The sequence below is a fragment of the Eleutherodactylus coqui genome, chromosome 11 (assembly GCF_035609145.1).
Source record: "Eleutherodactylus coqui strain aEleCoq1 chromosome 11, aEleCoq1.hap1, whole genome shotgun sequence".
Lineage (NCBI taxonomy): Eukaryota > Metazoa > Chordata > Amphibia > Anura > Eleutherodactylidae > Eleutherodactylus > Eleutherodactylus coqui.
The window spans coordinates 113882411-113905287 of NC_089847.1; the positions used below are offsets into that span (position 1 = coordinate 113882411).

At 43.1% G+C, this 22877-nt stretch overlaps 1 protein-coding gene across 1 annotated transcript in view; it reads left to right on the plus strand.

Annotated features, from left to right (window-relative positions):
• Positions 1–854: 854 nt before the first annotated feature.
• The window catches only part of SYT9 (synaptotagmin 9), a 174053-nt gene continuing 152030 nt past the window's right edge, over positions 855–22877 (plus strand). The window contains exon 1 of the mRNA XM_066582262.1: positions 855–1002. Coding sequence (XP_066438359.1) covers positions 855–1002 — 148 coding nt within the window. The remainder of the gene's footprint in view (positions 1003–22877) is intronic.

Here is a 22877-nt window from a genome sequence, read left to right on the forward strand (position 1 = left end):
CACAGGGAGCCAGAGAATGGCAGTGCTGAGGGCTGTTACTTGCATCCACACTAATCATCAAGGCTCTTCCACCTGCAATGTAAAACTTGGAGATAATAGGAGGAACATCTCAGAAGTCTAAGGGGACTTGCATTGCAGTTGACTTCCAAGATTTGCATCTGCCTCTTTACTCCTGTTATTTGTTTGCTGTAGAAAACACACTTTAAAGGATTTTCGGTAAATCTGCTAGGATGGGAGGGGGAAGATGAGCAGAGCAGGCAGCAGACACTTTCTTCTTCATCATCTTAGCAGCATGAGAGGAGGAGCTGGTCCTTTCGGCAAAGTGAGAAAGGTGGAACTGGTTTGAGGTCTAATAAGAACTGCTTGCGATTCCAAGATCACCTCCAGGGAAGCTGGGTGTGAACTGCGTGGGGTCCATCTGAGTTGAGGGAAAGACCAGCTGGATGTGATCTCAGAAGAGTTGCGAGGTGGTGGGTGTGAAGAGAGTAGTTGAGTGATTCCGTTCAATGGGATGTGAGCTCAAGGGAGTTGAGGATAAGAGTTGAGTGTTAATTTTGAGGAACATGTGGAGTTCAGAGGAGTGAAGAAATCTTTTTATGGAGGCTTGTGATGGCAAAGCTTGTAGACAATTGAATAAGAATAGTTGATTCGGGTGGGATTTTTGTGGAGTCATCTAGAAGAACTTCAGTTGGGTGTGATCTTAAAGGAGACCACTGGGTGTGAGCTCTGATCTCAGGAGACTGTGAAGCTTCAGACCAAAGCAGTTTGCCCTCTCTGCCATCCTGGGTGGAGAGGGGTAGGGAGAGATATAGCAGGGCATCACGCTCCTGGGTTTACAAGGATGGTGGTAGGAAATGCCTGGAGACAGGGAGCAGGACATCTGCATGAAGGCACTCTCACTGGTGGCGGACCTGTGCAGTAGTGGGATTGTAGAAAACGAGAACTGCTTGGACTTCATCTACTACCGGATAGACAGAGCCAGACCTCGTCTAAATGACTCAGGTAAACCTCAACTCTGATCTAAGTCAAGAAACCTCAATTGTACCATAAATGTCTTCTGTAATCCAGGTGGAGGCAACTTGAGGCTTTCTGGAAGCTGAGGAACTACAAGTTCCAATATGTTGGGCTTTGGAATTCCACAACTTCTAGAGAGACACAATTGTTTTGCTTCCACTATAAGGGATATTCTCAGATATATACTGTACTGTATGTTTACGAGTCATGCTAAGCAAATGATGCCTCTCCCGATAGTTACAGTAGACCACCCTTAGCTCTTTGTATTTATTGGTTGCATGATGAGGATACATTTTATCTTCTGCCATCTCAAACATCATGTTATGTGCATTAACTAATTGTTTTGTGCTTCGGAGTAATCCATGCATATTTGAAATGAGAAAAAAAAATCCTTTTTGCAAATCTGCTGGACGGAGCCATGTAGGGTATGAATCCAAATTAAGTCAAATTAAGCATAGAAAGTAGAGTATCCACCATAAGGTGAAAACTAATTAAGCAATTTCATCCTCATTGCAATGTAGAGACATGATTGAGCCCACATGTGAATATTTACTACTGTAGGACTATAGGATGTATTGCTGTAAACTATGATATGAAGTACTTGGACAGTTAAGGATGAGCAGCCCACCGGTAATCTTGGCACAGTTGTTCCTGGTTTGATAGCAGATGCTGAAACTTTTTTTTACCACGTGTCAGGGGATCGTCATAGAGGGAAATGTAGAAAATGAACATATTTATAATGCTTGTCCTGTAAAACGAGATGCGAGCACACAAAAACAAAATGTAGCATTGACATATAGTCTAGAAGATCCTTTATTGTGAGACGTTTCGGCCAAAAGTAAGCTGTTCACAGGGTTTCTGGTAGCTGGGAACCCGAGCAATTAGCTGTAATCTGTGGGGGAACTTGGCAGTAGGTGTTCAGTTCCCCTGCAGCGCCACCACAGGGCAAATGGGGCATTACACAGTTCCCGTTGAAATCGATAGGCTGTCAAGAAATACGTGCAAGAAGTACTTTTTGTAGCTCTGCACCCTACCTAATTGATGGAGTTCCCAAATAAGGAATTTCCGTCTATTTACACAGCATGCTGTAATATATTTAGAAGATGTTTTTTTTTTATATACCATACTACCCCTTTAATATACACCATACATTATATACTGCCATGTGACATGTGAGCTGCAATTGAGTCACAACTAATTTTGCTTTTGCCATTATTATCTGTATCCATAGTGAAATGGCCGCGTCATTGTCAATCATATGCATCATGAATATCTATTCATTGTAGCTTTAACGCTGGGACCTCCACTGATCTGGAAAGTAATGGGTACTATTACCCAGTAGGAAGGTGGTCATGGGAGTTATGGACAAGCCTTGAGAGATAATACTTGGAGGTTTCAATATTGCTGCTGATGATGGTGGAAGAGAAAGGGTGGGGGAGGTGTTGGCATGCAAACTAAACTATGAGTGATGATGCGGAATCCGTGACCTCTCCGCAATGTGATTGCGGAATGACCACGGATCGGACCGCTTCCATTGACTTCAACTGAAGCCCTCAGTGTGGAATCCGCACAAAAATGGAGCATGGTGAAGTTTTTTCTCCACTTGCGGAAATCACAATCGGTTTCTGCAAGCGTGCAGGAAGAATCGATTTCCCATAGCATGCTATGGGCACTATTTGCTGTGGATCCATGGTGCGGACACCTACCCCGGATTCCGCAGCAAATATCTGCTCATGGGCAGGAGCCCTTATGTCATATCTAATTGTGTTGTCAAAAAAATACAAAGTTAAACATGAGAGGTTACTTTAGAGCCACTAAGTGGTGGATTATAATATTGGCAGGCTTAGTGCATGAAAGGTGGCCATACACATTGATTTTGGTAGGAGCAGCCAACCAACTAATGTAATGATAGTGTCTTGATTGTGCTCCAGAAAACAGAAAGGAAAGAAGGATCAGGCATGTTGAGTTCCAACATGTCCGATCCTTTGTTCTTGTAAGGGAGGAGCTTCACTCCATTTTGTTGTGGTTTTCAGATACGGTTATTTGTAGCACATCTGTTTGGTTTATTCATTGCTCGTCCCTTTAAGGGTGCAGTGGCAGAGTGAACTGGGGCGTGATCGGGTCTGGGTGGGCAATCCTGGAATGGAAACTGGGAGAAGGTGAGCAGCAAGTAGATGTAGGCTGCCAATTTCAGAAAGAAGCTGACCCTTAAAGGGCCACCAGCAATAATCCGTTAGGGGCAACGTGAGTGACATTGCTTCAGACTTTTTTTGGCTATGAGTCGAACCGATTCCAGTTCGCCACCTTCTACAAACTGTCAAAAGCTAGCCAGCGGAAACGGGCAGTAAACAAGATCTAGTGAGTAAACCCAGAACCCAGGTACATATTGCGGACAGGCTCTTTATTCAATAGAGACACTTTTTTCCTGATTATGGGATGACCAGCATCATACAAACCAGTTACCGGTTTCTTAGAGACATTCTTGAGCCCAACCCAGTAAGCGGTCCGTACACGGCCTATGAGGTATTCTGTATTGAACTGCTCTATTCTGTTATTAGACTAGTTATGAGCAGCAACATGACTCAGAAGCCCACCTTCCAGTATTAAAACCAGAATCTCCGATGTGTCGCCATGCCAGGGGCTCAATTCTTGGCAGAATGTCATTGGCCTAAACCAGACTTTGCCTGGTCTGAACAGGGCTAAGAATGTCTGATGAGCCCGTTGCCCACTTGCATGGATAAAGCCACCATGACACTTATTTCTATCCAGGCCCCTGTACAAACCAAGATTTCAGTTCCCGTGATACTGTCAGCCCATCCTGCATCACCGGACGGACCCCCAGTGGTAGGGGAAGCTACGCAGCACTTAGTGACATTCTCATGAGAGACAAGTTGCCATCAGAGGTGTCAGTCAACAACAATAATTGTTCCGTGTAAAAGGGTCCTTATTCCGCTTTCCCTATTGAGAAGTGAGCCCAGCTTACAGGTGTGTGGGGGGAAGGGTGGGATCGAGCGGGACAGAAGTGAGAAAGAATTCTCGACTTGGAGTTAGCTAAGGTGCATGACTCCTTAAGGCCTAACTCGTCTATTCTTAGTAGTATGAAAATATCTGCATGACAGAGATAAATCGATATAATGGAGCTCGGGGATATACAGTAGTGTTGTCTTTTGACTCCTACAATACATAGAACATCATATGTTACACAGTGGAGGATTATCATTCAGGCCTCTTCCACACAGGTAACAGCAATATCCCCTCGAGAAAATTGCAGCGATATCGCAGTTGTGTTCTGCGCGACTTTTTGATGCTACAGCCATTCAATGCGATGGCTGTAATTGGTTCATTGAGCGCTGCAGTGATTGGCTGAGCCACGGCGCTCGAGAACCAATCAGAGCCAGCGCTTTCTGGAGGCGGGGTTTTTGAAACCCTTGACCAGGAAGCGCTGGCTGAAGACTACAGACAAGTGTGCTGAAGCTTTAGAGGAGATGTGCGGCGGAGCGGAACAGCGCCTGATTGGTAATGTTTGTTGTTTTTTTTTAATGCAGCTAGGGCTTGTTTTAGGGTTCAAACAGAAGGATTTTCTACTGTAAAAGTTGTATCGCAGTGCACAAAAACAGTGTTTTCGTGCAATGAGATGCAACACAAAAGAAGGGTCCATAGGGAAACATGGGCTACAAAACATCACAAATCGCGGCTGTATACAGCATGCCATGATTTTTTTTCTCACAAGCCTACGAAACATCACACATGTGAAGAAACCCATTGGAACGCAGGGGCTTCACATACATGCGATATTGTAGCGCTGTGGCATCGTGAGAAAATTGGGCTATTTTGTTGCCTGTGTGAAAGCGGCCTAATTCACAAATTTCTTAGGGAATTGAATAGCAATGCCATATGGAGTTGAGGAATTGCAGTAACACAGCATTGATGGTAGCTTGTAGTCTTCTGTCGGATTCGTAAGACAGTGGGATATTTAAAGAGTAAGGGTCCTTTTAGACATCACCGCTACCTTGCTCACTCTTGTACAGCCTGTTTAGACAGGCAAATGCATAGTTGGCTCGTCCAAACAAGAAACAATCAGTTTTTAACCCTTTCCAATCCAATTTTGGATTCAGGGTTTCCTAGGGGGCTTTCTCTTTCTGCCATTTTACAATGGCACTATCTGCTGGCTAGAGCAAGTACAGCAGTATGTAGCATGCCGGAGAGGCCCCCAACAACAGAGCGGCCAGTAATATACAGTAAGAATACCCTGCCGGACATCTTACGACATCGCAGCTGTACAGCCTTCAATCAGAATGTTGGAAAGGGTTAACATTCACTGTATAACTGAGACCCCTGCTGATTACTGAAATGATGTGGCTGCAGCACTCACCCAAGTGTTGTGCCCCTTTGTCTGTCTTCATTGCTTTTTGGCTCCATTTGGAAGTTGAAGACGAATGCATAGAGGTCTATAGACATATCTTCAGCTGCTGGGAGGAGCCGACAGGCAGAAAGACAGTCAAAGCAGCACAGCGCTTGGGTGAGCACTGCAGCCCCCTCGTTTAAGTGATCTGCGGGGGTCTCAGCACCCGAACCCCCACTGATCAAAACTTTCGGCATGTCACTCTAATGTGAAAAGTTTGTAAAAAATACAGTTACTCTTTAAGTTTCTCCTTACCCGGCAAAGCCGTCTTTGGATAACCTCTGCTGCACATTATGGAATTGCTATTTAAGTTACTTCTTTACATACCTTCCTTGAAGACATATTTTTTTGCCCCCTTCCCTGTGGGTCCATGGCCCACATTTATGGTCACATTGAAGACTGATACTTGCTGAGTAATTTGACATCTTTAGATGCCCTCAAGCCTTGAACAGCTGTCGAATGAACACTCATTAAATCTGCCTGCACACCGGTGGGTCGGATTCCACATGCGGAACCCCACACCGGCCCTGGCAGTAGTGGTGTCCGCCCGTACCTGCCTTTTTTTTCTACATCTGTGCTGTGGATGGTCTGCATGGCTCGCCATCAAACATGTGCAATACAGATTGTTTTTTAATCTCCTGCTTGTCAATTGCGGAAGGACCGCGGATCGGATGGCTTTCATTAACTTCAATGGCGGCCTAACTGACTGCTGTTTCTTCCAACTCCGACATATAATACATAGGAATACTCGATTCTGCCCAGCGTTCATGTACTTTCAATGGTCAGAGAGGCAGGCTACTGATAGAAATCTCTGGCAGTGGCTTATCTCTAGGTAGAACAAAAAGATCGGGCATGGGAATTCAACATGCCCAATCCTTCTTTCCCTTGATATCATCTGTTGGAGAAGAGTTGGGAGGCCCCCATACATATACGGTACTTGGTCAGTCCCATCAAAGTTCAGATGACTTTTCTCTAATGCGTACAGGAGCCTTTACCTTCTATACCCCTTAGGCTTCATTCACACAAGCATTATTGCGCGGCTAAGTTAGTCACGCAATAAAATCGCACCTACTAGAACCAATGGCTTCCTATGGAATCGTTCAGACTAAGGATTTTTAGTTGTGCAAAAAAATCGTACCTAAAGAAATATCATATAAAAGCGACTGAAGTCAGCGACTGAAATTTCCTGCTGTGGAAAAATATAGGTCTTGCCCTATCTTTGGACCGAAAAACACTGGAGCCTCCATAGACTCCTATGGGAGCTGAAAAAAACTGAGGGAGTTTAGCTGCGGCCAAGGCTGTGAAAAGATGACAGCTGAGTCTATTTAAGTCATTAGGAGGATTTCTGTCAACTGAGGGGATTCTGAACAGCAGTGCATTTTTTCGGCAGTATATCGCACCCAGCCGAGTGAATGGACAAAAAACAGATGATTGCGATTGTATTGCGCGGCTAACTACAGAGCATAATGGACAGGAGCATGCGGTATAACTAACAGCCATGCCTTTGGTCCTTTTTTGCTAAGGAAGGGCCCTTCGTATGGAATAATTATATATACATCACTCATAATGACCTGGTAAACTACTTACACCGGGGGTTGATAGGGAAACTTTTATCAGCTTTGCCTTTTAATAAACCATGCAAGTTCTGGACTCGGCTCTCCCCACATCTGCTGCATCTCAGCATGTGGTAAATGAACATTGAACGGATTAAATCATAGTGATTATTGACCCTCCCGGCTAATCAATCCTAGATATAGACTTCAAGCGTCTTTCAAGACATTAGTAATTGCCTATTCTTCATGTGTGCTGAGGATGCATTCAGTTCACGGATCAATGTTATCAATAGTCTTCTTGTTCACTGCTTGATCTACATTTCGGCAAGAATTGACTGTCCTGGAGCTTAAAACTACTGAATGTGCGTTGGACTAAAAATCCCTACACATTAGATGTATCACTCTCTGGGGTGAATGTCATGGAATGGCTCATTTTAATCGGTAAGTGGAATCGGTCAGTTTAGAAAGAATAAGTATTTAGCCCTGCTAGAGCAGAAATGAAAGAGTTAAAGGGTAATCTGGGACTTTTTAAATTTCTTCTACTGATGACCTGTTAATCATCAATAGATATCGACAGGGACCTGCCGCTGGGATCAGCTGATTCCTGCGGCCGCTGTCACTGCGGTTAGGGCAGAAGTGTCACAGGTAGGGATAGGCGACACAGGAACCAGAGTACAATGCGAACACGAGGCTTACAAAGATATATATATATATAATTTTTTTTCTGAGGACGCACCTCACTTACATAGCTCCAGTATGTTTTGGTACCATAGCTTAGGAGAAGCATCCTCGGACGTTTGTTGGGGGTACAATGATGCACAAAACTGCAGGACTATGTGGATTCTCTGTAGCAGGCTCTCTAGCTGTAGCTTTGTTCTCTCAGCGATTCTCCACAGGAAAGGCTATCAATAGTAGATCAACAGGGTTCACCAATCAGGACCTCCCTTTATAAGCTATTTTCTGTACTGTGCTGTTTTTCTGCAGGAAGCAGGCAGCTCCATTCCAACTGTAGTGGCAAGTCGTGGTATTACAAGCAAAATTCCAAATAAAGTGAATGGCCTGCAATACCAAGCCTGCCCTCTGCAGTGGGATGGAGCTGTGTTCTTCCTTCAGAAATCAACTCAGTGCAATGATAAGGGCCAGGGAAAACACCTGAACATTGGGGGACCCAGCCAGCAGACTCCTGACAATCTACTGTTGTTGGTCTATGCTGAGAATAGACCATCAGACGTTTACAATTGGATAACCCCTTTAAGGCTCTTTATGAGTTTATTGCACTGGTTATTAAATATCTGTATTTTGTATGTAACACTAGATTGTTTGAACCTGTGTTACCCATATTGTGCATTTCTTCATTTTCAATATTCATGGCTGCAGATAGCTTGGACCTGACATTAACTCTTCTACCTGTCCTCCGAATTACAGGAAGGATGGGAAATCCACTTTATCTGTCTTGTATTGGTTAAAAATAATTGTGAAATGCCTGGTTATAGCATGATGAGATGATAGAGGAGATGCCCAGATTGGGGTTTCCCTTGACAAGCCAGATATGAGGGTAATGTCAAGTATGGTTCTCTCCTACATAGACTAGCAGGCATCCAATGAAACCAATTATTGAAAGCCATTCATTTCAGACATGTTATGGTTGCTGGTCATGACCAGCAGCATCCCCTTACTCGTCTTGCCATCATGCAAGGCCAGTAGCATGCCCACCGTGTTATCTGTGGCAGATTCCACATCTCCTGTGGGTTTATTGGTTCCGCTAGGGTGCATGCACCCAATCTGCCTCTTAAAGATCCAGCATGTGCACCCAACTTTCCAGTCCCCAACCAATCCTAATAGGTCTTAAGCTATTTAGGGCTACTCCACCCATAAGCAGGTGCCTGGGCACTTCTTCCCCATACTGCATGAAGGTGCAGGTTTGTTTCTGTCTGATCTATGCCTTAACTACCCAGCTTTCCTCACCTCTCCAATCTTGATCTTGGCTAGTTACTTGACTGCCCTTTCCTTGTCTAATGCCTGCCTGCCCTGAACTTGGCCAGTTCTGTGTTGTAACTTCTATTCGATGACTACGTCCTTGCTTACACCCTTTGGTACCACATTACAAACACCTGACCAATTGCATCAGCTGCATCTTAACTGAGACTACGTCTGGGATAATGGTCTGGGGGTCCCCACAGCGAAGACCAGATCTCAAGTGATGGGGTGAAACGTTGACAACTAGAAAACCCCAGGTGCTGCCCCTTGTGTCTTTCCCCCAAATCAAATCAGTTCTAAAATACAATGGAGCCACATCCACCGGTGTGACCAGAAGGTGCCATGTGATGCTTTATTTCCATTTAGGCATGATTCCTCTAGCATTAGCAGTGACTCCTTGGGGACCAGCTGCAGCTCCTTAAATGATGACCCTTACTCCAGATGAGGGGTATAACATTTCCTACAGCCTTCTAAGGTGCTATGATTACAATCCTATTACTAAAGGAAACATTTCCATTACAAAAACCTCTATAAGGAAATGACTCCATGCATTATTAAAAATGGCTTTGACAGCCATGGTTTAACTTAAAGAGGACCCGTAATCTGTCTTGGCAGGTCTGCTGTCTTAACTACTACACATGCATTCCTCGTGTGCTCTTCTTCTGCCCTCACTCTTTCATGTTTCTATCAGTTCTGGAACATCTCTTCTCAGAACTCTGCACTGTGCTGTCCCTTTGGAATTCCTCCTGCAAATGTATAAATACATTTACAACTGGGTGTTACCATTCTCTTTGTCAAAGGGGTGTGTCCTTGTACAACCTGCAACTGTCCAATCAACGTTGATTGTGTCAACATTTTAAAAGCGCCTCTCCAGCAAAAACACGTTTTCCATGCCTACTCCTTCACCTGATTGCCTGTCACATTCTCAATGTCTTCTCTTTGTATTTCAGCCACTTCCATGCTGTGTAGTTCCTTGTCTGATGCTTATCAGACACCATATTTAGGCCTACTGCACACTGGCAAGTGCGATATCGGGCCATGATTGACAGCCTGATATAGCTCTCACAATCCTTCTGAAAAGCCCTGGATGTGAGGCATTTTCGCAGGGAAACAACCTCGCATCACAGCAGGGCTGAAGAAATCTCCTGCTGTGGCTATCACAGCTGCAGAAGGGGTTTGTGATGTTCTCCCATTGCTCTCAATGGGGCCGGCAGCAGCAGCTCCGGCCCCATTGAAATCAATGGGAGAAGATTGCAATCCTCTGCCACTGCTGACAGCAGTGGCAGGGGATTCCTTCATCCCCGTGGGGAGTCTCCTCATCACTGAACACTGTGACAGCACTGTTGAAATATAAACCCTACCCTGAATATAATCCCTAGCTGCAGAAAAAAAATTAAAATAAATAATATATCACCTTAGAAGTGCTGTCATCTCCGGCGCGTCGTCCTGCAGGTCCCCGGCACTCTTCTTTAGCATCTCTTTTGGTCGGGGATTGAAAAATTCCCTGCTTCCTGAAAGCGCTGGCTCTGATTGGTCACAGTGCTCAGCCAATCAGAGGCAGCGCTTTCAGGAGGCGGAGATCTTTTAATCCCCGGCCAGAAGAGATGCTGAAGAAGAGTGCCAGGGACCTGCAAGAAGACTCGCCGGAGATGACAGCGCTTCTAAGGTGATGTATTATTTTATTTTATTTTCTGCAGCTAGGGATTATTTGGGGGGTAGGCCTTATTCAAGCCAGTGACAGTGTTCAATGATGAGGAGACTCCCCGCGGGGATGAAGGAATCCCCTGCCACATCTGTCACAGCAGTTGCATCGCAAGACCAATCAGGACCTTGGTCACCTGGTTGGACCAAAATGCGTCGGAAGTTTTACTGATATATGGCACGCAATGAATAAAGGCTAAGAACTTTCCTCACAGTCAGCTTCCTGTCTCCTTTGGATTATTCTGTTCATAAATTGCTGCTAAAGACTAGGCGGCCAAGCTGAATACGTGAAGGAGTCTTGCCATCTCTTGAGCCGAGTACTGTAGGGAGTAGGGTGAGGAGTGATATCTCTTCTTTTTACACTGCTTATTTGCAACATTAGTTAAGGCTATACCATTTTTGCCTGCAGGGAGGGGCAGTTTAATTATCATTACCTTCTATGTTCACCTAAATAAGCTACAGCCCATAAGTATATACTGAGGAGGATAAGCTGTGATTTACTCTATTATTACTGTATGACAGGGGCTGTGTGATCATCAGCAGTAATAGGAGTGCCTATGTCTCCCTCTAGGCAGTTTTTGTGGTAGATCCATGTAGCAGCATCCCACAGACCGTGAATCTGAATTGAAAATGAATACATAACCCCAAGTAGATCTGATCTGGTTAAGACTGAAATCACATGACCATCTGAGGAAAAAGAGGGTGGGAGATTCTGATAAAAGGAATAACTAACTCAGCTAAACTAAGTAACATTAGCTCTCTTATATATACTGGGGGAAATAGCTGCATCATGAATGAATATAAAAAATCACCGCAGTGGCCCTTTAACTGTTTTTTCATTTTTTATACTCCTTTTTTTTTGTCCCGAGTTCCAACAGCTGTAACTTTTTATTTTTTCATCAACCTAGCCATATGAGGGCTTGCTTTTTGCATGGAAAATGACATTTTTGTTGATACCATTTAACATAGTATACAGTATAATGTACTGAAAAACTTTTCTAAGTGGCATGCAATAAAAAAAAAATCAACTCTTTTTTTTTTTTGAAGGTGGTAGTTTTTACAGCATTGATGGTGGGGTATACATTTTTTTAAATCACTTTTTATTAAAGTTTTCTTTTTTTTAGTTTTCTTACAGCTTTAACCCCTGCAGGATAAATAATGTAATATTTTAATAGTAAAGACTTCTACAGATGTGATGATACCAATTATGTTAATTTTTTTTATTATTATTTTGGGTTTTTTTATATGAAAAATGGGAGTTATATTTTTTTATATTTTGGGAGTTATATTTTTTTATATATTTTTTTCCAGTGTAATGTTTTATTTTATTAAACTCCTAAAAAAAATTTTTGTTTTACTGCACGTAGGGGAATTGAACTGGTGATCATCTGATCACTTATACAACATATATTGTATGTCTCCAGTTATCCTATTAAGCTGTGTCACAGGCAGGGCTTCATAGGGAAAAATTCATGGTAGCCCTGAGCATCTTCACAAGACTCCATGCTGCTATGATAGCTCACCTGAACTCCACCTTGCGATCTTGTTGTGAGGGACCATGGGGTAGACATATGGGAGCTCCCTCAGAATTGACAGTGGCTTCTAAATAGTCAGTGGCTATGACTAGAGCTAGCTCATGAGTCCGCTCCATACTCACCCTGCAGACCAGTAACGCACATTTATGTCATTAATCCTTAAGGGGTTAAAGGGGTTTTAACAGTACCATAAAAGATTTTCTCACATCTCTATGCCTTCCTGGGATGCAGCTGAACGGCTCCCACGGCCCCTGCCCCAACTTCCAAAATGCACAGCCGGTGGAAGTAAAATGACTGTTGTGGCCAATCAGAGTGTCAATGACCACTGGCACCACACTCACATTCTGGGTGCCAGGGCCATGGGAGCCACTTAGCTGCGTCCCAGGGGGCCAAAGAGAAATGAGTATACTCTACTTTTTTTTATTTAACATCTGGGCCTGCTAGTTTTGTAGTACTGATAAAATACCTTTAGGGACACACCCCTTTGACAAGAAGAAAGATAACACCCTGTTGTCCATACATTTACTGGAGGAGTAACAGAGGAACTGTACAACACAGAATTCTTTTAAAAACTGCTACGTCAGTGTTGTATTATGGAGGATGCAAGTCTTTACAATAACAAATATGTCAGTAAGGGCTCCTTCACGTAGACGTATTTGCGTGCATGTGTCTGCATGCGCAAAATTTGCATGCGCGGTATGCAGTGAATATAATCCATTGATTTCAATGGGTTTGTTCACATCTGTATTTTAGATATGCATTTTCGCACTATCTTTCTGTGTATTTGAACACAAAAGTCCCCATAGAAGTCAATGGGGGATGCGCAAATTTTTTGAAACCCTATTGAAATCATTGGGGAAAAAAGATGGATCCGCTTTTTTCCATTTTATTTCATTTTTCTTCTCCAAAAACCGAACAGAGAGATGGAAAACCCTGAACTCACCTTAATGAAAGCAGTCTAATGTGGACAGACCCTCCTTAAAAGGGTTGTCTATAGTTATAAAAAGGAGTCTGTTGCTGAAACAGTGCCACTCTTCTCCATGTGATGTGTCTGGAATTACAGCTCAACCCCATTCACTTGAATAGCGGCAATACTAGGCATACATTAGTCAATGGACAAGAGTTGGGCAGGGTATCCTCTCTCCTTAAGGAGAGCACCTAGGAGGTGAGTGAGGAGATATATAAGGCCATGCAAGCTCCTCTATGAAATATATGCTAATAAGGAAGATGGAACAATACCTCTGTGGCACCACCTATTGGATGGCAGCATTCCTGCAAATCAATGTCTGACCCTTTATACAGGAACAATAATTGGGAATTGACCAAAAGCCAGAAAACAATACACAGACAGCTGTTTCGGGTTTTCGCCTCTCATCAGTGTGTGTCCTTATTTGCATATATTTCCCAGAGGAGCATGCATGGCATTCTAAGCCTCTTCATTCACCTCCTAGATGTTTCCACACACACCTTCTAGATGTCTCCTTAAGGAGAGATGATACCCCTCCCAACCCTCATCTATAAGCCTCTCACTAGCCAAGCCTGAACTCTACCCCGAAACAGCTGTCTGTGTATATTTTTCTGGCTTTCAGTCAATTCCCAATCATTGTTATAAAGACTTATTTAAAGGGTCTGACATTGATCTGCAGGAATGCTGCCATCCAATAGGTGGCGCTGCAGAGGTATTGTTCCACCTTCCTTATTTGCATCAATGGATAAAAGTGACACTGTATCAGTTTTTGTCCTCCTATGATCTGACTTGCTACAGAATGTTCTATCCCCGTCGTCTTTCTCGAAGGACTCCCAGTACAGAAGGTGTCAAATTCACAAAAAGTTACATCCTCTGAAGTCGGCGCACCCTATCAATCTCCACTTTTTTTTTTTTGACAAATTTCCATCAGATAAGTCTGCTGGATTTACAGGGGTAACATCACAAATGCTTCTAGTCTTTGAGAAGAGCACAGCACCAGACTAGCGTCATATTAATAGGGCAATGAAAAAGATTATTTCGCAATTTCTAGAGAAAACCCAATTCTTCGTGCTGTAAGACTGCAATGTGCAGACAATGTTTAATCAGTTAAGATGTGGAGCTAAAATTGGCAGCAGGAATATGCACCGTGTACATTCTGCAGCTCATTATTAAAAACCTGTCAAGTCAAACATCCTCTTCTCCTTTCACTGTTAATCCTGAACATGATTCTCCATCATTTATCTTCCCCCTGCTGTAAAGTGAATGACATTCTGTACATCCTGAGTATTACAGATAAGAAAACCAAGACTGACAAGCCCTGGGACTGACCCAGTACATCATTACACCGCTGTGTTCCCATTACTGTTTGTATACGTTATGGGCCATATTAGCTGGATGATATTAGTCAGCCTGGAATAGTGCATGAATCACAGGAAAGACTTAAAGGAACTCCTCATACCAAACACATATACCTAGCGCAGGGCAGAGAATGACTTAAAACCCATATCAGCTGGGCTACTACCCTGTTTCCCTGAAAATAAGACATAGCATGATTTTCCAGAATTTTTGAGGATGCAAAATGATTTTTCAGGCTTTTTGAGGATGCTTGAAATATAAGCCCTACTCCAAAATTAAGCCCTGCTAACAGTTAATTAAAAAAAGTCAACTTAAATAGTGTCCAGGCAGCTATACATGTAAAAAAGTTTAACCTTTTTGAACAAAAATTAATATAAGACACTGTCTTATTTTCGGGGAAACACGGTATATTACTAAGTGCAGGTATAGAGGAGGCACTAGAACTACACTACCAATCAAAAGTTTTAGAACACCTCAATCTTTCTAGTTATTTTTTACCTTAAGGGCGCCCACCCACTGGCGATTTTTTTTCCCTGCGAAATTCGCAGCATTTTTTTCCTGCAGGGGTCTATGGGACTTGTAATGTTAAAATCGCGATCGCGCAAAATCGCAATTTACCGCGAAACTTAACATTACAAGTCCCATAGACCCCAGGAGAAAAAAAATGCTGCGAATTTCGCAGGGAAAAAAAACGACAGTGGGTGGGCGCCCTAATACAGTTGAAATCCAGCAATAATGGTTCAAGGGTTCAAAAGTAAGTTAACCCTTTCCAATCCACAGTTTGACGTCTGAAGACATTATGATTTAAGGCTGTACAGCTCCAATGTTGGAAGACGTCCGTCGGGGTTCTCTTACTGTATATTGCCAGCCTCTGATGTCGGAGCCTATCCAATGTGTCACGTCATGCGGTACTGGCTTTAGCCAGCAGATAGCGCCGTTGTATAATGGAAGAAAAAGATTAAACCCCCTAGGAAAACCAGAATACAAATTGGATTGGAAAGGGTTAAAAACATAAAAATATGACATTTTGACTCCATTTAGTTATGGTATCTCCTCTGTGACTGCATTTTTAATAGCGCTCCCGTCTGTGGCTCCATTTAGTTATAGTGCCCCATCTATGGCTCCATTTAACTATAGTGCCCTCTGTGTGGCTGCACTTAGATATAATGCCTCTTCTGTAACTGCACTTTGTTATAGTGCCCCATCTGTGGCTCCACTTAGCTATAGTGCCCTATCCTTGCCTCCATTTAGCTATAGTGCCCCATCTGTGCCTGCATTTAGCTATAGTGCCCTTTCTATGGCTGAACTTAATTATAGTATTCCCTTTGTGGCTGCGCTTAGGTATAATTCTTCCTCTGTGACTGCACTTTGTTATAGTGCTCCTGCCCGTGGCTCCACTTGGCTATAGTGCCCCATCTATGGCTCCATTTAACTATAGTGCCCTCTCTGTGGCTGCACTTAATTATAATATCCCCTCTATGGCTGCACTTACTTATAGTGCCCTCTCTGTGGCTGAACTTTGTTATAGTGCTTCTTCCGTGGTGGCACTTAGTTATAGTACCCTCTCTACACCCCCACTAAGAGTATCTCCTATAAGTCCCACTTATTGTAGTTCCTTTGTGCCCCTACTGTTAGCAGCTACAATAAAACACTGGCATCTTCATGACACACAATAGTAGTGCTGGATGCTGCGCTCCCTGATTCCTTTCCCTCTCCTGCTCTCAAAGTGGAGAACAAGAAGTGGGGGAAGCGGAGCACAATGTCCGTAACTACTAGTGTGGATCATCAAAATACTGATGTTTTATTGCAGCTGCTGGACCACTGGAGTCACTGCAGCAAAGGGGGGGATCAGGACACATTGCATGTGACCTAGGACAGCCCCCCCAAATCCGGGACTGCCCTGCCGAATCTAGGGCAATTGGAAGGGTTGGTAAGATAAGGACTTCTCCTTCCTGCAAAAATCTGCATATAAAACCGCCCATAAAGAGGTACCATAAAGGGACTCACAGTACCCCCATAACAGCTCCAAGCACATGGCTCAGTGGTGTGCATGACGGCTTATAGTAATACCTCTATAACATACAGGTCAGTATTCCCTTCAGGAGGATTACTGCACTGTCTATATTACTGTTATAAAAACAAGCGGCAATAAATGGTCCAAGTGAGGACAAAGATACTGAAGTTCAGCTCCGGATTTATTTCTTTGGGGGTTTTAATCACATATTGAGAAGAATTACAGCTGTTGTAGCATGTCTGCCTTTAATTCAGGTCATGGTTATATTTGGAGAGTCTTAAAGACAAGAGCTGTTAGTGAAGATTACTATAATGATTGGTCTCCAGATGGTGAAGTATAAAGAGTTCTTTATTGACAAGTATTATTATATGCATAGATGTGGTATACAACGAATGGCCACTTTATTAGAGATCCCCATCAAGTAGTATATAGGACCTCCTTCGGCCTTCGGAGCCTCAACAATTCATCATGGTGCAGATTCCACTAGATGTTGAAATGGTTCTGCAGAAATATCGGCCCATGTGGACAGGAAGTTTCTTGTAGTTGTTGCAAATTAAGTGTAGATTCTGACATGTTCTGAACAGTTGACAGGAAGGGGTCACCGATTCATGCTGCTTGTGCCAAATTCTGACCTCCCATCAGCAAGTGTAGTGGCCCAGAGTTAATGGGGTCCCCTCCTGTACTTATGAATGTTTTCTGTAAGTTTCTTGTCAGTGTCTTGCTTGTGGAATGCATCAAGTATATGTGTATTGGATGGTTGCAGGCATGAATGAATTAATGTCTGGGTCGTGTCTGGAAAATGTATCGTTTTGTCTAGTGTGGTAATAAAAGAATGGACATGTGATGTGTGAGTGAGTTGAAGTTCCTGGTCTGGTTGACTGGTCTGAATGTCCTGTTCTGTCCGCCTGTCCGAGGCTGTCGGACTGCTATGGCTTGGGCCAGAGAGAGAAAGACTGTGTAGGAGTCAGTCAGCCTGAGTGAGAGAGCCCGGAGGAGTGGAGCATGGAAGAGTCTGAGAGGTGGTCCGTTGTTCTCACCTAGGCCTAGCCTCAGCCTTCATGTCAAAAAGGAGCAAGTGTACCCAGACTATGAGAAACGCATGGAAACCGCATGAGTCTGAGGAGAGAGAGAGAGAGAGAGAGAGGGAGGAACCGCTGGTAAGTGAGAGAAGTGCGAGTGACCAGCAGGTGAGAGAAGGAGAGCTACCAGGAGAGTTAATGCCTACAGATAACTGGGACTGTAGAGATACAAATACCCCGTGAATCGTCCCTGCACCACTACTGTAAGAACTGTTGGATTATTGTTATTGATACTTGTTAAGTAAACGAGCAGAACGAACGTTCCTGGTTCCTGTTCAGAAAAGTACACTTTGTGCGTGGACTATTTTATTGCCCTGGTATTTACATGGGAGGAGTCCACCACAGAGGACGGAACATTGGCGTCACAAGTGACAGGACTACAAGTAACTCTGTTTACTAATTTGTGATCTCCCCCTCTTGGTAACGAGTTTGGATCCCAAGTTAGCCTCAGGGTGCGTTCACACGAGCGTAGGCGTATTTACGTTCGCACGTGCGCAGCATATAATCGCCGGAAAGAAAGTTTTTTGGCGATCATGACCAGAGCTAGAAAGCGTATTATCGTTTGTTCCTACTTTGCAAACTATATTTTTGGCCATCGAATATGCGTTGGCGCGTATTTCGGTCGCATATGTTCCGTTTTTTTTCGGGTTGCCGTTTTTACGCGCCGTAAAATCGCCCGTGCGAACGAATACATTCGATACCAACGCCTCAGATGGTCACGTATATACGATTGGGCGCAAGAACGCGCCGTTTATGCGCTCGTGTGAACGCACCCTTAGGGCGAGCACCCACTGGCGATTGCGTTTTCCGCGAGAAAAAAACGCAGCGTTTTCGCCGCGTTTCCCGCGATTTTTCCGCGCGTTTTTCGCGGCGTTTTCGCTGCATTTTCGCGGCTTTTCCATTAATTTCTATTGACATTCATGGGTGCATTAGGAGAAAAATAAGGACACATATGCAACTGACAGTTCCTATGTTTAAAACGCAAACGCAACGCAAAAAAAACGCCAGTGGACAGGAACACATGTTATCTCTATGCCTGTGCAGGAAAAACGCAAAACGCAGGTAAAAAAACGCCAGTGGGTGCTCGCCCTCAGGGAGGAGATGGTAGAGCCCTGTGATAAGGCATTTCTCTACCCCACTGTCTCCTCAGCTGAGTGCTTGCTCCTTGGACGCTGGTGCAACAGAAATCTGGATTCATCTGACCAGGTGATAGTTTTCTGCTGCTCAGTGACCCAATTTTTGCACTCTTTTGCCCACTGGAGTTTTGTCTTTTTAGACATCAATGGTGCTGGAACTGGTCGTCTGCTTTTTTAGTTCTTTGCTAAGAAATGAGGAGTTGTGCTTTCAGACATACTAGTAGGAGCACAAGCATTGTATTTGGGACTGTAGTTTACATGACTATGTACCGCCTGTTCATCAGAACGGTACTTGACATCCTCCTCTGACTCCTTACATCAATAAGTTATTTACATCCTCAAGATCCCCTTTCGCTGGTTGTTTTTCCTTGATCACACCATTCTTGGTGTACTTTCCAGTTTACTTACCGTTACTCGAGAAAACTCTACAAGGTTGTCAATGTATGAAGTCCTGGCCCCGGCTAGTCTAGCACCGATGACCAGGCCTCATTGGAAGTCACTCAGATTCTTGTGTTTTCCCATCTAATATGAATTCAAACTGAAACTAATCCACAGAAAACTTGGCACATGATCTTATGCTGCACTCCGGTGTAAGATGTCTAATTTCCATACAGGGAAGCTCCAATCCTACCTATGGCTTTGTGTTTTGTGGATACTATAGAAAATGGATATTTTAATCAAAATTTGTGGGCTACACAAGCAAAAATCTGTTTTTTGTAGGCAGTTAATCATACCTTGCCATCTCAGCGCCTGTCCATTTCTCTCCTGTCCATCCTGTCCTGTGAGTAATATACTAAGTGTCTTGTATATTCGACCTGGGTAGCTAGTACAGAGCTACTGCACAGTCTATCGATCTAAAAAGCCTCAAGAGACAAAGAATGAACCTACTTACAGGAACAGGTTTTCTCCTTCTGTGATATAATTGTCCGATCTTTCATTGAGGTTTTTCTATTTGCTTCATCTAGATCAATAGATATATTTATATAAATATGAGTCAATTGAGTTAACACAAGGATGTTTTCTCCACTATCTTTCATATAGTAGAACTGGAGTTCTCTTCGGAGAATTGAAGTAGCCTGAAGAAAGTCAAGTGAGTGTCTACTGAATAAGACGGTTATTTATACAAATCGCATAAAAATGCAAGGCTCTTAACACATATTTAGATCAAAACATGTGGGCCCATCCGCCACATCCAGGCGAATATTATTGGATGGGTGCCGACCTCTAAAAAACACCTCTTTTTGGTGCAAAGGCCTCCACATGGACTCAAGGAAAGCTGGATACCTGACTATATACTTTCATTAAGCCACCTGGGAGGGATGGGTAAATAGAGAGGCCCAAAAAAAGGTGTTGAAGAACCTTCTGTTTTTATGCGGTTGCCATAAACAACAGTTGAGCAATTTTATTAAGATATTAAGTACGTATGAGTACTGAAGCATGTGTTACTGTTACTGTCATTGGTGCAGCCATGGCTTAGGAGCAGCATCAAATTGAATTTAGTTGTTGGAAGTTTAGACTTGTTTTTTGTATCAAGTTAGTGTCTACTGACGTATATACAGGCAAAGAAAACTGCAAAAAGCAGAATCAAATCGGATCTGTTAAAAATTTAGGCAAATTAGTAACAGGTTGTAGTTACTAAGTGTGATGAATGCACCAACATGGAATCAAAGGGATGGGTTCCTATAGAAGCACTCACATGAGAGAATGTAGTAGCGCAAAACAGCGCGCACCTGACAAAGATAGTACATTGGCTACTTGTGGGGCGCGATGTGCGGAAGTTTCCATTGACTCCCATAGGAGCAGGAGTTAATGGAAGCTCCTGCACTTGGAATAGATTCCCCTTTGCTTACAGCAGGGAATTTAAAAGGTGCTGCCCAGAAGCACACTTTAAATGTCCCACTGTAAACTCCTGTCAGTCCCCGCGGCGATGTGGGGACTCGCTTAGGGTCCTGTTAATCCCCGCAGGACTTACAGGAATTTCCCCATAGCAGGGAGAAAGAGCAGAACAATGGGGGATTCTCCAAGCACAGCTGCTTCAGTGAATGGGCAAATTTCATGTGCACGAAGATCGGGTCTTCTGCACCTGATAAAATTGACCGGTCATGCAATTTCGGGATATACAAGCGGCGCTGTTTTTGCATGCCTATGGGTGTGCAAAAAAACACTCGTCTGACCGAGGCCTTAATGTCATCTGTAGAAAGACTATTAATGTGTCTATTTATTTTTCATCTATCTATCTATCTATCTATCTATCTATCTATCTATCTATGTTATATCTATCTCCTATCTTTCTATCTAATATCTATCTATATCTATCTTCTATCTATCTATCTATCTCCTATCTATCTTTCTCATATCTATCTCATATCTATCTATCTATCTTTCTCATATCTATCTATCTATCTATCTATCTATCTATCTATCTATCTATCTATCTATCTATCTATCTATCTATCTATCTATCTCATATGTATCTATCTATCTATCTCATATCTATCTATCTATCTATCTATCTATCTATCTATCTATCTATCTATCTATCTCATATCTATCTATCTATCTATCTATCTATCTATCTATCTATCTCCTATCGATCTATCTATCTATCTATCTATCTATCTATCTATCTATCTATCTATCTATCTATCTATCTATCTATCTATCTATCTATCTATTTTACCAAAAGTATTTGGACACCTGAACAAGAATTGTGATTGTTTCATGATGTTGGCTTTGTGTCCAGCGGCGTACCCCATATATCCATTAGCGTGCAGTCTTGCCTTGTACGGTGCTGACGCGGTTTCCACTCACCTGTGGATTTTCAGTGTTCTCCTGGATAGTGGAAATCGAACTCTGCGAACAGTTCTTCACCACTGTCATTTGTCCCTTTTGGTTAATGTTTTGGGTTGTCCAGGTCTTGGTTTAGGCATTGTATGTTCTCTCCTCCACCTTGGAATCATGTTACTCACAATTAATTGAGCTTTAGTCACAAACTGCATGTAAACTCTGTAAGCTCCTTGAAATGAGACATGTTAACCGAAACAAAGGAAAACAAACTATGACTGCCACCTCCAAGGGTCTTCATCTTATGTGCATGATTTAGGACATGTGACATGCTAATAAGACACAATCCATTCTACTGATAGGGGGGTCCAATTACTTTTGGTAGGATAGTGAATATAGAAATTCACAGTGGTTGCAGTGATCAGAGCCCCCACCAATTTGGCAATTATGCCATATCCTACATATTAGCCATCAATGTCGGAAATTAGGTTAACCCTTAGAATAGTTTAGAGTATCTTTCAGAGGTTGTCCATTTGCAAATTATTGATGGCTTATCCTTGGGATAGGCCATCACTGTCGCCTAGGATCTCTGATGATTAGCTATACGCTGGGACATTTCACTCATGCACTGAGCTAATTTTTGCAGGAAGCAGGCAGCGCCATCCTCACTGTAAAGGTCAGGCTTGGTATTGTAGGCCAAGTTCTCATTCGCTTCCAATGAGAGCTGTGCCTGTGATATCAAGCTTGGCCACTGCAGTGGGAATGGAGCTGTCTACTTGCTGCAGAAATCCGCTGTGCATGAGTACACTGGCCAAGTAAATTGGTGATCGCCAGGGGTTTCTGCCAAAAAAAAAGGCCAGAAGAGGAGTCTACAGCTCTGAGTGGAGAAGAGTTGATCCACATTGTTGAGGACACAGAAAGACAAGATCACAGAGTACACCTGCAATGACTTGTAAGTGAGGCTGGCCTCAGTAAAACCGTAAGTGTGCACTCCGATAGGGACGGTTGTTAGCAGGCCTGCTATTTAAAGACACTAACATAATGTAAATCTGTGTTCACATCTGGGACATGAAGTGTGTTATTTACAGAGTCATTGGGAACCAACTTTTATGAGAGACTGAATTGGGGTGGTCATCAGCAAAGCAAAATTTGGTGTTATATTCCACCATCTATATTTTCATGAGACTGTCTAGTTAATTATTGATTGCACTTGAAATTGTCCACAAAGTATTACTGGTATAGGGCATAGAGCATAGTCAGTCCAACGTTCTAGCTAGCGGTAGATAGCCCTTAGGAATTCTAAGCCACATGTTCAATTGTTTGACTATCATTATCCTTTTACCTACCGTTATTTCTATG